The following is a 15,515-nucleotide window of genomic DNA, read 5'->3' on the forward strand; positions in this document are numbered from 1 at the left end:
ATTCATTCGTGTTCTTTTTGGCCCATGATGACCAGGGTTTGTGGAATAATTATCTGTAATGTTGGTTGAGAAGGCTTCCATGGGGGGTGCAAAACTGGATTTCTTAACACTCTGTTTTTCTTGAACTAATTCCCCTACCTTGGGGATCCAGACAGCAGAAGATTTGCAATCAGCATGGAAGCCACTTCTTTGTGTGCTAATTCATCTCTCAGCTCTTCCATCAGGAGTAGTTGATCCATTGCGGCGGCTGGCATATTAACTAACTGTTGGGAAGGTGTATTCATAGACAATCCAAACATTAAATAATATGGGCTTCTCTCATCTCTGCTTCTGGGTAAATTATTAATTCCAAACTGCACTTCTGGAATCAGTGTGTACCTCTTTTTAGGCCAGTTATTTAATAGCTTAGTAAGTGCACGTTCAATCTCATAATTTCATCTTTCCACTTTAAGGGAGCTCAAAGCATGAAAAGGCATGCTGAAATCCCATTTAATACCCTCCTCCTCTGCCCACTGTTGAACAGCCGCATATAGAAAGCATGTCTCCTGATTGGAATGCGAGGTTTGGAGAATTGCAAGCGCAACAAGATTATTGAGTGGTCTTATTGTGGCATCAGCAGTTTGATGCGCAGGGGGAAACAACCATGTGAAACTAGAGTAATCATCACCACAGATTAATATGTGCAAATAACCATGGGATGGTGGTAGAGGCCCTATATAATACAAATAGACTTTTGCCCGGGGAGAAGTGGCTGGCTTCATGTTAAATGAGGCCAATTTTTGTGCGTTTGCTGTATTAGTTTGTAAGAAAATGGAGCCACTTCTTTTTCATATTTGGCCACCAACATTGTGTTTTTAGGTGTGCCAAGGTAGCATCCCTACCTTGATGCATGTGTCCCAATGGCTCATGGGCATCTTGTATCACAGCAGCTCTTGCTGCTATAGGAGGGAGAGAACTCTTACAAAGTCATCAGGTTCTCTAACCATACACATATCATTCTCAGCCCAACATCCATTCGTTTCTGGATACCCTTTAGGATTTTTCCTAGATTTTATCTGAATATTGATCTATCTCACAATCTCTTGTTACTTTTAACTGTTGCCACTTTGTTTGCGGTAACATTTGTATAGCTGCATTGGAAGTGGACTGGAGTAACACATATGCAAGACCACTGTCCCTTTTATGCACCGATCTGGTGTCCTGGCTCATATACAACTTCAATTAGAGGATTAATTTGTTTAATCTTGGCCATCTTTCTCCATTTACTCACATGTTTTTCTTTGATTGTTCACAAGCACATTGGGTATCCGTATGGGTAAAACTTCTGTATAAGCTTGGGCTAAATATGTGGAGTCTGTTATAATTAGAACAGGGGGATGATCTTTAATTGCTTCAATCAAGGCTAATTCTAATTCCAAACTGCATATTGAGCAGAATGGTCTCCAATGGGTATTTTCCAGTCCTTTGGACCTGTATTTCTCCATTCCCCCATCGTGTTTTCACACATGCTGCTGCGGTGGATTGATTCTTGCCTTCAGTTTTTGAATTTACTGCTGATCCATCAGTATAATATATGGCAGCATACTCTTCATTTTTATATTAGAAATATTTTCTTTGGCTGGGTCTCAAACTCAGGCAAATCTTTAGCAGCTTTGCATCTTCCTCATGGTGGAAAGTTATTTGAGTACTTTCTAGCATGGAGAGCCAGTTTAACCGTCGTTTATTTACTGCTCTTTGTTCAGTCACTGCTGATTTTTGTTAATGTGTAGGCGTTCATAAAGCTGAATACTCTTCTATAGTAGAACATCATGAGCCGTTAAAGTGGCTAAATGAACTGCCAATAACATCTTCTCCAGAGGAGTATATTTCAGTTCAGCTCCTCTAAAAGCATATGAATGAAATCCTAATGGTCTTGCTATGCTCATTATAGAATTGATACATGGCTATTGTCACAGTAACTTGTACTTTTACTACAAGCCTGGTGTTGAAGTCCCACATTTCCAAGGAAATAGCTTCTGTAATTACCTTTATTAGTTTTCTTAACACTTTGTGTTCATGCTGTGTCCATAGAGGCCCTTCCTTCTTCTGAAGATGTACCAATGCTTCATATAAACTTCCTGTGTACTGCATAATCCTGAATAAATAATCTTGCAAAATTCAAAGTCCCAAGAAAGTTTTGCAATTGCTTTATCATCTGGGGTGATGTAATATTTTCCACCTTTGTACGGAATCCATCCCAAATACCACATCCTTCCGTTATGGCAAAGCCTAGCCAATCTACACAACTCCTGGCTATTTGTGATTTCTTCATGGAAATAATATATCCAGCTTGCCCTGGGATTTGAATATTCTTTTGTGTTTCTTCCACCTGTTTCTAAGGATCGTTGTGGGATGTGTAGAAACCGCCCAGAGAGCTTCGGCTATGGGGTGGTATATAAATGCAATAAATAAATACCACAGTGTCTTTCACGTATCTCAATAAATGCACAACATATGCAGCAAACATTGCAGGTGAATTTAAATCACCCATTGGTAAACGCTTGAGTATGGTCCCATGCTATGGTCTGAAGGCACATGTGGCCAGCACCTGGTCAGGTCTGGTCAGTGCCTGGATGGGAGACTGCCTGGGAATCATATGTAAGCTGCCTTGGGTTTCAACCATGAAAGGCGAGGTAGAAATGTAATAAATAATATGTGTTGACATCCAGCCCATGTAAATACTGTCAACCAATAGTCCTGTGGATCTATTGGGTGTGACCAAAACCAATTTGCTAAATCCAGAGTTGCCTTTCTTATTTACTTATTTATTTCCCACCCTTCCTCCCAGGAGGAGCCCAGGGCAGCAAACAAAAACACTAAAAACACTCTGAAACATCATAAAAACAGACTAAAATGAAACATGTTTAAAAACATCTTTTTAAACAAGCTTTAAAAACATCTTCAAAATGTTATGGAGCAAAATGTACAGGTCATCTTCTTAGCAATTACTGTGAAATGAGCCAGCCTAGCTGCTCCTGCCTGTCAGTCTTATTCGCTAATGAGTGAAGACAGAGCTGTGACTGATAAGTGAGGTATTTGGACACCAGGTTATAGGAATCCCTGGGGATCCAAAAGAGCTACTGTTTTGCCCTCGTTTTTAGTGCCCAGAAGTTATTTTCTGTAAATGAAAAAATGGAAATGGACTGCCTGCAAGTTGATCCCGACTTATGGCTACCCTATGAATAGGGTGTTCATGGTAAGAGGTATTCAGAGGGGGTTTCCCATTGCCTCCCTCTGAGGCTAGTCCTCCCCAGCTGGCTAGGGCCTGCTCAGCTTGCCACAGCTGCACAAGCCAGCCCCTTCCTTGTCCGCAACTGCCAGCTGGGGGGCAACTGGGCTCCTTGGGACTATGCAACTTCCCACGGCAGGGCACGTAACCCCTGAGCCACTCACTGTGGGGTGATCTTTAGCTGGCCCTTGACACCCAGGAGACACGAGCGGGGATTTGAACTCACAGACTCTGGACTCCCAGCCAGGCTCTCCTCCCCACTGTGCTATACCAGCTACAGAATAAGTGTGGGTGAATGTTAAATAACCCTCTCCCCCACCCCCACCCCGAGGGAAATGTGAAAACTTTGCAAAGTGACTTTTTAATGGGGCTTACTTGTAGGTGAATGGGCACAGGTATCCTATAAAGTGGGAGGGGGGAAACCCATAGCTTTCTAGGTGTCATTGGACTAGAACACCCATCCATCATCCCTGACCACTGGCTATGCTGCATGGGGTAGAAAGGAGTTGGACTCCAACAATGTCTGGTGTCCCCATAGGTTCCCCCATTCCTGCATAAGGGGCCTTGATCTGACCAGAGGATCCTTTTCCTCCAACAGCCTCTTCCAATTTTGCAGTAGGGCTGAGGAGATGCAGCAAAGAAACAGCGTGTGTGTGTGGGGGGGAAGGGTTAAGCATGCCTCTCCTTGCTGCTTCTCAGCTCCAGATTGCCCTCTCCCAAGCTGTTTTTCTAAGCAGCCACCATCCAGATTTTATTTCCTCGTATTTATCCTACCCATCCTCCCGATGAGGAGAATAGGAGTCTCCTAAGAACTCTCAGCACCCTTTACAAACTACACTTTCCAGGATTCTTTGGGGGAAGCCATGACTATTTAAAGTGGAATAATAGTGGAATAAATTTCCAGAGTGAAGCCGGAAACCGTGGAGAGCCGCTGCCAGCCAGTGGGAACAATACAGAGCTTGATGGCCCGATAGGGCAGCAGCTTCGTATGTTCTGTGCGATGCCTCTTTCCTCCTTGGCTCCCGTTAAAAAGATCATCGGGCTGCTTTACGTTCTAAGGGTTAAAATAAAGGAAATGACATTCCTAGAGAGGAAGGAAATAGGAGGATGGGAGGGCATCAGTGCCCTTCAAAGGAAAAGCACCTCCTCTCCCCCTACACGTCACTTCCTCACTGGATCTTCCTTTGCAGAACAGTGGCTTTTATCTCCCACTCCCAAAGAAGGAATCTTTCTGAGATCCGGTAAGGCCCCCCCAATATGTTTTGCACATGTGGGCCGCTGGGGAGGGCGCAGAGTGGAGGGAGGGGGAAGATGCCTGAGATTGCAGCGCCAGCCAGTGAAGGCAGGGAAAAGGCTGGAGCAACAGCAAGGGAGACCCCTACCCCGTAAGGAGGTGGCCCATGTTCAGCTGACCCTTGCAGGACCCCCGTCACAACAGCCACCATCAGGGAGCAGAGCTTCCTTTTCCCCTCTTAAAAACCAATTCTAGATAGTGTGAGACATACAAATAATGGTGGTAGACTGCAGCTGGATGGAGAGGTGGTGTGCTTTTCTCTGGCCGATGAGTCTGCGTAATAACAGATGGACAAAGCAAATGAGACAGAAGAAAAAAGACAAAGAAGGCCTTGGTACAATGAGTGAAATATTGGGGGCAGGGATCATACTGCAAATGGCTGCTGTGTTTGACAGGAGTACCTTTGGGTGGGAAGTGGAGCTTCCGTATACAGAAGCAGTGTACAAGGGCATTAAATGACCTCAACGCGATTCCTAGAGAGGAAGGAAATTTGGGGGGAGCAGGGGGCTGTGCTCCCCAGAGCAAAAGCGCCTCTGTCCAAAGTCTCTTTCATTCCTGGCTTCTCACATGAGGGAAAGTAGCTGCTGTTTTCCCCAAGCACTGCATCAATGACACCTTTGAAATCTGATGAGCCCCGTTCCCCTTGAAGGGTTTCCCCAGGACCACAGGGGAGGGTGCACACGAGGCCTGTTCAGCTGATCCATCCAAATTGGGGAGCAGAGCTTTTCCCCCTCTGAAAGGCCAGAACACCACTTTGAATTGAAGGGTGAATTTAAAGTAGCTCTATAAATGCCCCCATTATTCACACTCTGACTGGTGTTATCAGACCTCCTGATTGCATAGATATGCCCATCCAGCAAGCCCACCCCTGGAGGCTGAAGGGACCTTTTAAGAACGAGTAGAAAGTGCTACTGCAACCCGGCAATCATTTAATCAAAGAAATGAAACTCAGAAGACCCCAAATGAAAATGAACAAGCCTGTTGTAAAAGCAGGGCTGTGGAGTCAGAAGCAATTTTGTGTGGAGTCAGAGTCAGTAGAAATGTACCGACTCTGGCTTCAAAATAAATTTTGATTGACAATTTTAAAAAAATATAAATTCAAAATGTCAAAGAAGCTTCCCATGAAGTCAGCTGTAGTTGAGCATTTCACCGTAACTCCAGATGGAAAACATTTTGTGTGTCAGTGTATGATACAGGACCCAGATGAAGACAAATGCTGTGATGCCAAGATCAGTGCATATTCAGGCAGCGATAAAAATGCTCCTATGAGAGCTTCTAATTTAAAAAGACATTTACAGCGCGTTCCAGGGCTGTGGAGTCGGAAGCAATTTTGGGTGCAGTTGGAGTCGGACAGTAGAAAAATAGAAGAGTCGGAGTTGAAGGTTTGGCATACCGACTCCACAGCCCTGAGTAAAAGGGTAAATAGTTGAAGAGAGCAAACCAATTGCCTACAGGGCAGGGCACCCACCACCTGTGTCAGTAGCCCCATCACTTGTGCCGGCTGGGGTGAAGGCAAAGTTAGTCCTTCATTCATTTGTGATGACAATCCCAAAATTTTGGATTCTTTGTTTTCTTCCTCCACATTATACCCCAGGATGGTTCAGCTTCCTGATCACAGTCATGTCAGAATCTCCAGGGTCTGTGGTGTTCCAGTTTAATCTAACTCAGAAAGGGGGCAAAGATAACAAAATCAATCACTGATCAATGGATCAAAAGTAATAAGATATTTCATTCATAATGCAGCAAAAAAAATCTATATTCAATCAGAGGTTGAAGAAGTTCACAGGGATTCTATGGGAAGCTGCCTTATACTGAGTCAATTGATCCATCTAGCTCAGTATTGTCTACACTGACTGGCAGCATCTCCCCAGGATTACAGGCAGAGTTCTTTTCCAGATCCCTGGAGATGCTGGGGATTGAAACTGGGACCTTCTGTGTGTAAAGTAGTTCCTTTACCATTGAGCTACAACCCTTCCTGTAAAAGGTTTTCTCCCTTTTCTTGTTTGTTTTCAAATAATAGGGGGGTAATGAGGATTACGCTCATCACTGGCCCCCTTTGGAGCTGCTGTCAGAGAGATGTCAACCATCCAAACAGCCATCTTCAAAGGAAGATATAGGCCCCATCACTGGGTTTATCTCAAAGGTTATATGGTAGACTAACAGCAGGGACAAAGGCACAGTGAAAGGCCAAGAGCGGGAGTGTGCATGGAGGGGACAGAGTTGCAACGGACAGATCAGCAGGACAGATGCTGCATCTTCTTACCCACAGATCAAAGATGGAACTGCAAGACTCAGTTGCCCCTGAAGTAGGAAGAGGCCCTGATGCCAACAAGACTGAGACCCATGGGAAAGAATCCTTGGGGGGAAACATGTGGAAGATCTTGGGGGAGAACCCCCTCATCTTAGATGTCCAGTGCCAGCAGTTCCGGCGTTTCCGCTACCAGGAGGCTGAGGGCCCCCGAGAGGCTTGCAGCCAACTCCACCTTCTTTGCCGTGAGTGGCTGAAGCCAGAGCGACACACAAAGAACCAGATCCTGGACCTGGTCATCCTGGAGCAGTTCCTGTCTGTCCTGCCCCCAGAGATGGAGAGCTGGGTGAGGGAGTGTGGAGCGGAGACCAGTTCCCAAGCGGTGGCCCTAGCTGAAGGACTCCTCCTGAGTCGGGCAGAGGACGAGAAGCAGGAAGAGCAGCAGGTGAGACAGTTTCATCTAGACCAGGGACAACCAACGTGGTGCCCTCCAGATGTTGTTAAACTAAACTCCCATCATCGCTGACCATTCCTCATATTGGCTGGGTCTGATGCAGGCTGGAGTCCAGCAACCTGTGGAGGGCACCACCTTGGCTACCCCTGATATCCAATACCACTCAAGGTTTTCCCTCTGTCAGTCCTCTTCTCATCCTGCTCCCCATTATATGACGAGTTCTTGTTATGCTGTTTCAGGAAAAGGGTCTCTATGCAGAAATAGGAACTAATTTCCCTGACGCAGAGAAGACTCCATTGGACACCAGGCAGAGGCTGCTGGGTAAGGATTAATGTGGCGTATCTCCATTTGGTCTCTCTCTGTTGACTTTGACTCCTTTAATCTTGTCTCCAGCCTTTTCCACAGCTCAGAAATGCTCCTATTTTTATCATGTTAAGATTTTGTATGTGGGAACCATCACTTTGATTTCCGGCCTAGAGCTCAAATGAGAAGAGATGTTTTATCACACAACTGAAATATAAACTGTGAATAAACACCTGAAACTTCCTCCACTGATAAGACCCTTGTGCAGTTAGACCTATATGGTTAACCTCTGAGAATACCATATACTAACCAGGCCCATTTTGTTTCTCCCAGGTGAACCATCTCCTGTTTATGGTGGAGGAGAAGCTGTTGCCCCAGATCAGGTAGGGGGAAGACTCAGTAATGGCTGGGTGCCTCTCTGTCCCCTGCTCACTTCCCTGGGCCGGAATGAATTTCCCTCCTCCTTTTTGCTTCTCTCAAAGCTGCCCTCAACAAAAACTGTGAATGCCATTCAAGAAGGTTTCAGTCCTGGGAATAATGACCAGCCACCTCACCTGAACTAACTTCTGAATGCACGTAGTAGATCATCTACACGTTTTCTATGAGGAGGAAATGTTTTCTTGCCTTTCAGGCTCCAGTGTCCTTGGAGGATGTGGCTGTGTATTTCACGGAAGAGGAGTGGGCTCTGCTGGATCCTGACCAGAGAGCTCTGCATAGTGAAGTCATGGAGGAGATTTGTGGGACTCTGTCCTGTCTTGGTAAGGCCCCCTGTTGGATCCTAATATCCGTTTTGAAACTCAATATTCCTTCATGTGATGAACTGCAGTGTTCTGATGTAGTGCCACTTAATTCATCTGGGATTCTTCCTGCAGTTAACCATGAATGGACAGCAGTGTACTGCATTTTCTCTGAACATGCATCCTCCTGTTATGCCCTTCTAGATAATGGCCCAACTGGTTTAAACTGGCCAGATCATTTGAGACGCAAGTTTCAGAGTTGTTGGGAGGTGGAACAAGGCCGTCATTCATTTTCTGGTTGGCCAAACAGCCGACTGACTTGAGAGATGGAGGGGAGTTTATGATTGGGCCACACAACACTCCATCTCAAAAAAGAGGCTGGCTTTTATAGGTCTCAAATTTCCACAAATATGTGAGGCTTTCACCTTCCTGGAAACATCTAATCAGGAGTTTGAAGATGCTGTTTCAGAACATGCCTTTCATTTTTCTCTTCCCTCCCCCCCAAAATATTTCATTCATTCATTCGTGTAACCATATTTATCTACTGCTTCAATGTTAAAAACCTCTAAGCAGTTGAGAAAAACAACATTAAAATTATCAGTAAACCAAGTAAAACCAAGTAATTAAAACATATTTAAAACAATTAAAAATATCTATTAACTAAAAGGATTCAGAACAGATCAATATCTATCAACATCTGTCTGGAAAGGCTTGCCTAAACAGAAAAATCTAAAGGCAGGTGCCGAAAGCAATACAACAAAGGTGCCTGCCTGATGTCAGTAGGCAGGGAGTTCCAAAGAGTAGGTGCTGCCACACTAAAAGAATGATTCCTTGCGAGTGTGGAATGAGTGTTATGTGACACCTGTCGCAGTGCCTGTTCTGCAGAGCGAAGTGTTCAAGTGGGCACATGTAGGGTAAGGCAGTCTTGCAAGTAAACTGTTACCAAGTTGTTAAGGCCTTTGTATGCTAGTAGCAATGCCTTGAAGTTGGCCTGAAGTTGGCCCAGTAACAAATTGGCAACCAGTAAAGATCTCTGAGCAGAGATGTTAGATGCTGACAGGGTCGCACCTCCGTCAGCAATCTGGCTCCATCATTCTGCGCTAACGGCAGTTCCTGGGTCAAAAGTGCCAGGGAACCCCCAAATAATGTATGTTTTGATCTCTGGCTGCACATTTCGTCTTAAATGTAGTTCTGTGGAATTTCTCGATAAAATGTTTCCCCACGAGCTAACACAGCATAGCTGAGCTCCATTTTGGTTTCTAATATAGCCCAGAAGATGCAACATTTGGCACTTGGGGCTTTGGGAAGACACATCCAAAGCGTCCCTCTTAGTTTGTCTTTTTTCCCCAGACCTGGAGTGGAGTGGTGGCAGTACATCATAGTTTCTTTTTTTGGATGGTTGGGGCTGGGGAAAAATGCTAATAGGCTGGGGTAGACAACATGGTGCCCTCCAGAGATTGCTGGAATGCCAGTCTCATCATCCGTGACCATTCCCCATGCTGATTGGGAGTGAATGGGACTCCACTAAGCTCTGGAGAGCACCCCATTGGCTATCCTTGTTGTAGGCAAAGGGAGTGAGCAGGTAAGAGGGACCCTCCCAAGAACTGCACATTTCCTGTATTTCAGCATCTTTATTTGGAGGCAGAGTGGAGTAATCTTCATAGTAAAAAGGGCTTGGCCAGGACAGAGGCACCCCTCCCGCAGTGTGTGTGCACCCGCATGCATGCAAACCTAGACACACACAGAACATTTTTTCACACGTCCTAAATTTCAGCACTTCAAGCCCTCTTTTTTCCGCCTAGTAATATTTATCTATTTTTATTGATTTAGAACATGAATGTCTCCACTTTCCACTGGAAAAAAAATTCATGAGTGGAAAAATGATTCAGAGATGTATCACTGAACACCAAACTCAGGATCATTCAGACCATGGTATTCCCAATCTCTATGTATGGATGTGAAAGTTGGACAGTGAAAAAAGCGGATAAGAGAAAAATCAACTCATTTGAAATGTGGTGTTGGAGAAGAGCTTTGCGCATACCATGGACTGCGAAAAAGTCAAATAATTGGGTGTTAGAACAAATTAAACCAGAACTGTCTCTAGAAGCTAAAATGATGAAACTGAGGTTATCATACTTTGGACACATAATGAGAAGACATGATTCACTAGAAAAGACAATAATGCAGGGGAAAACAGAAGGGAGTAGAAAAAGAGGAAGGCCAAACAGAGATGGATTGATTCCATAAAGGAAGCCACAGACCTGAACTTACAAGATCTGAACAGGGTGGTTCATGACAGATGCTCTTGGAGGTCACTGATTCATAGGGTTGCCATAAGATGTAATTGACTTGAAGGCACATAACAACAACAACAAAATGATTAGACATCTGTACAGGATGTTAATACCACAACGTAATCAAAACAATCTTTCAATGTGCAGGAGGAAAAATTCAGAATAAATATAAATACAGACGAGAGACATCTTAGAATCTCAGAAGCCTGGCTCCGCAGCCCTGTCATAGTCATTGCTCAAGAAGTCCAGGATTGTCTGCTCTGATTGGCAGCATCTCTCCATCATGCCTAGCACATCTGAGGGCTCCTTCCATGGTCCTTTAACTGCTGAAGTGGGGGTTGTCATTGGGAAATTCTGCATGTAAACAACTTGCTCTGACACTGAAGGATAATAGAATCATAGAATAGTAGCGTTGGAAGGGGCCTATAAGGCCACTGAGTCCAACCCCCTGCTCATAGCAGTAATCCAAGTTAAAGCATCCCTGACAGGTGGCTGTCTAGCTGCCTCTTGAATGCCCCCAGTGTTGGAGAGCCCACCACCTAACAGTTAGGACATTTTTCCTGATGTTCAGCCAAAATCTGGCTTCCTGTAACTTAAGCCCATTATCCCATGTCCTGCATTCTTGGAAGATTGAGAACAGAATACAGTACATGAAATAATGGGCTCGTTACAGGAATCCAGATTTTGGCTGAACATCAGGAAAAATGTCCTAACTGTTGGAGCAGTACAACATTGGAACCAATTACCTAGAGAGGTAGTGGGCTCTCTGACACTGGAGGGATTCAAGGGGTGGGGCCTCCCCTCTTTATTTTCTGACATTTCTGTACTTTGCATGCTCCAAACAGTTCAGAAGAGAATACCTGTGATTATTCTATTTAACTGTACAATCTTGTAGACTAGACTGAAAGGGAGTGATTGGGCCAAGACCACACAAAGAAATTAACCCCTGACTTGGAGCTGAACCCAGATCTCCATGGTCCAAATCCAACAGTCTATAGCCTTCCAGTTGTCAGTGAATTCCAGATGATAAAGACTTTTAAACCTGGGGTAAGGTTTCTCTCCCATTTAAATCCCTTCAGTTCTTTCTTTATCAAAACCTTTAATTGGGGTCCATTTCAGGGTCCATGTCTTCCCTCTTGCTCTTATCAGTTTCTCTCTTCCTTGCAGAAGGTCACCAAGCCAAGAATAAGGGAGAAGTATGTGGGAAAGACACACGGGAAAGAGTCAGATCTGGAAAGAGAATGGAGCAGAGAAGGAAAACTGAAGGAGAAGAGAAGAAGAGGAATAAAGCTTCTGCTTCTCAGGGCAGTAACTACCATAAAATTGCAATCCGAGAAAAAACAGATGAAAGAAACAAAGGAAGTAGATGTTTTGCTTATTGGAAAAGTCTCAATTCTAAAAGCCAATGCAAGAACCACAAAGGGGAGAAACCACATAAATGCTTGGAATGTGGAAAGAGCTTTAGCTACAAGAAAATTCTCAGTGCCCATCAAAGAATTCACACTGGGGAGAAACCATATCAGTGCTTGGAATGTGGAAAGAGCTTCAGTACAAATTCTTCTCTCACTGCCCATCAAAGAATTCACACTGGGGAGAAACCATATAAATGCTTGGAATGTGGAAAGAGCTTCAGTAGAAATTCTTCTCTCACTGACCATCAAAGAATTCACACTGGGGAGAAACCATATAAATGCATGGAATGTGGAAAGAGCTTCAGTAGAAATTCTTCTCTTGCTGATCATCAAATAAGGTGCACTGGGAAGAAACCATATCAATGCTTAGAATGTGGGAAGACCTTTTCTTCCCGTTCTAAACTTAATATCCATCAAAGAATTCATACTGGGGAAAAACCATATCAGTGCTTAGAATGTGGAAAGAGCTTTAGTCAGAAGATACATCTCATTGATCATCAAAGAATACACACTGGGGAGAAACCATATCAATGCTTTGAATGTGGAAATAGTTTCACCTACAAGAAAAATCTCACTTCCCATCAGAGAATTCACACTGGGGAGAAACCATATCAATGCTTAGAATGTGGAAAAAGCTTTGGTTACAAGGAAACACTCACTGCCCATCAACGAATTCACACTGGAGAGAATCCATATAAGTGCTTAGAATGTGGAAAAAGTTTCAGCCAGAAAAACAAACTCACTTCCCATCAAAGAATTCACACGGGGGAGAAACCATATAAGTGCTTAGAATGTGGAGAAAGCTTCAGGTACAAGAATAATCTCACTCTTCATCAAAGAATTCATACTGGGGAGGAACCATATAAATGCTTGGAATGTGGAAAGAGATTTAGATGCAAGGAAGGACTCACTTATCATCAAAGAATTCACACTGGGGAGAAACCATATAAATGCTTAGAATGTGGAAAGAGCTTTTTTTCCAGTTCTAAACTTACTATGCATCAAAGAATTCACACAGGGGAGAAACCCTATAGATGCTTAGAATGTGAAAAGACCTTCACCTACAAGAAATATCTCACTTCCCATCAAAGAATTCACACCGGGGAGAAACCATATAAATGCCTGCAATGTGGAAAGGGCTTTAGTGACCGTTCTAACCTTTCTTCTCATCAAAGAATTCATGCAGTGGAGAAACCTTATAAATGCTTGGAATGCGGAAAGAGTTTCAGCTGCAGGCAGACACTCGCTTCCCATAAAAGAATTCACACTGGGGAGAAACCATATAAATGCTTGGAATGTGGAAAGGCCTTTCCTTCCTGTTCTAAACTTAATATACATCAAAGAATTCACACTGGGGAGAAACCCTATAAATGCTTGGAATGTGGAAAGAGCTTCACTTGCAAGAAATATCTCACTCCCCATCAAAGAATTCACACTGGGGAGAAACCATATCAGTGTTTGGAATGTAGAAAAAGTTTCAGCCAGAAGCACAGTCTCACTTCCCATCAAAAACTTCACACTGGGGAGAAAACATATAAATTCTTAGAATGTGGGAAGAGCGTTCTTGCTAGTTCTAAACTTACTGTGCATCAAAGAATTCAAACTGGGGAGAAACCATAAGAATGTGTGGAATCAAGAAAAGACTCAGTAGAAATTCCTTTCTCAGTTCCCATCAAAGAACTTACACCAGGCAGGAAGCATCTAAATGTCTGGAATGTGGGAAAAGCTTCCATCAGAAAATTCATCTCATTTCCCATCAAACAACTCACACCGGGGAGAAACCATATAAATGTATGGAATGTGGAAAGGGCTTCAGAAGAATTTCCTCTCTCACTTTGCATCAAAGAATTCACATACTAGAGAAAAACCATATCAGCGCTTAAAATGTGGAAATAGCGTCAGAAGTGATCCAATCTTCTGATATCATGGAAAGAATTCACAAAGGGGAAACCATATTAATTTTTGAGTTTAGGTCACCAACCCGTATAAAAGCACCAGGGCTGCTGACAGATGAGTAAAAAGGGTCTGCTTTTTGTGGGCCCACGGCCAACAGGTGGCCCAGACTCTTAGCTTTCTTTAAAAAAAGGAAGAAAGAAGTAAGGTTGTACATGGTCTTGGAAAAAAACATACAGACCTGTGAAATGAGTTATCCTGCTGCTCTAAGTCCCCGTCATTCTAGGTTTTTAGCTAATGAGTAAAGTCACTCCAGAGAGAGAGAGAGAGAGAGAGGAGACCAGGCTGGGTCTTGGGAGGGGCCCACATTGCTGAACAGCTGCTGCCGCTGCCCCACTCACTCATGGCAAGCAAGCTGATACTGTAAGGATGAGCAGAGGAACAAGGCCTCTCTCAACCCACTCTCAACAGTGGTGTAGTTGTCATGGGTGGCACAGGGTCATCGTCCCCATAATCCTAGAATCATAGAATAGTAGAGTTGGAAGGGGCCTATAAGGCCATCAAGTCCAACCCCCTGCTCAATGCAGGAATCCAAATCAAAGCATTCCCAACAGATGGCTGTCCAGCTGCCTCTTGAAGGCCTCCAGTGTCGGAGAGCCCACTACCTCTCTAGGTCATTGGTTCCATTGTCGTATGGCTCTAACAGGAGGTTTTTCCTGATGTCCAGTCGAAATCTGGCTTCCTGCAACTTGAGCCCATTAGTCCGTGTCCTGCACTCTGGGACGATCGAGAAGAGATCCCGGCCCTCCTCTATGTGACAACCTTTCATGTACTTGAAGAGTGCTATCGTATCTCCCCTCAGTCAATTTTTGGGGAGCCAGGTCCCGCCCAGGTCCCTATGTTTCAGCAGCCGTCTGCATCACTTTCAAAACCCCTTTTCCTGTTGCTGCTGCCGTGACTGCCTATAGCACAAACGGGCTGCACACTTGCTTATTGAGAGAGCAAAGCCTTACGCAGACAACAGTAACATCACCTCCATACACACACAACCAAAGTGATTTCTCCTCCTTTGCTCCTCACTCTTTGGTTATAAACTCCCAACAAGCCAGTTAGCGGGGGAAAGGCTTGCCCTCCAGCATGATATTAACAAATGAATAAGAAATAAAGTTTGAAGAGGAGCTACAAGGGTTTGCTGCTGGAGCTTATTGCAGTTTCTTTTATCACAGTGAAGTCAGTGAACTGGGTGAGAGGGGAAATTGGCAGGACCTGTAAATCCCAATGGACTCAACGACACATTTGAGTTAATCCTCCTGTGTATCTTATCTGCTTGTGATTTGCAATCAATTACCCACTAGTAAAAAAGTTGGGTGATTCATTATATATTGTTTTGGAAAGTTGAGTTTATTCTGTTGGTGTTTGTGATGCGTCCTTCCTTGGCTCTCCCTGTCAGGTTCCTACCTGCGCGTGGCTACTGCCTGTCACTAGGCACCACCAGGGACTCCACCAGTCCAGACTGTCCTTTTTTATGGTTTCTCTCTCTCTGCTCTAGCACAGATCTCAACAGATCCCCCTGCTAAGCAACCACCAGTCACGTCCTAATACTAGTATTCCC

General features: G+C 44.3%; 1 protein-coding gene across 4 annotated transcripts in view; it reads left to right on the forward strand.

The window, feature by feature from the left end:
• The window catches only part of LOC133381488 (zinc finger protein 420-like), a 28,550-nt gene extending 13,303 nt beyond the window's left edge, over nt 1-15,247 (forward strand). The window contains exons 1-6 of one of the 4 annotated variants that reach the window (XM_061620642.1): nt 4,439-4,509; nt 6,583-7,255; nt 7,504-7,585; nt 7,901-7,950; nt 8,199-8,325; nt 11,766-15,247. In XM_061620642.1, coding sequence (XP_061476626.1) covers nt 6,809-7,255; nt 7,504-7,585; nt 7,901-7,950; nt 8,199-8,325; nt 11,766-13,630 — 2,571 coding nt within the window. In that variant the 5' untranslated portion in view covers nt 4,439-4,509; nt 6,583-6,808 and the 3' untranslated portion in view covers nt 13,631-15,247. Of the gene's footprint in view, nt 1-4,438; nt 4,510-6,582; nt 7,256-7,503; nt 7,586-7,900; nt 7,951-8,198; nt 8,326-11,765 lie in introns of those variants that run through there. The other 3 variants (XM_061620644.1, XM_061620643.1, XM_061620645.1) reach the window with 3 other exon arrangements.
• The last annotated feature ends 268 nt before the right edge of the window (nt 15,248-15,515 follow it).

This window comes from Rhineura floridana, chromosome 3, assembly GCF_030035675.1.
Source record: "Rhineura floridana isolate rRhiFlo1 chromosome 3, rRhiFlo1.hap2, whole genome shotgun sequence".
NCBI classification, from domain to species: Eukaryota; Metazoa; Chordata; class Lepidosauria; order Squamata; family Rhineuridae; genus Rhineura; species Rhineura floridana.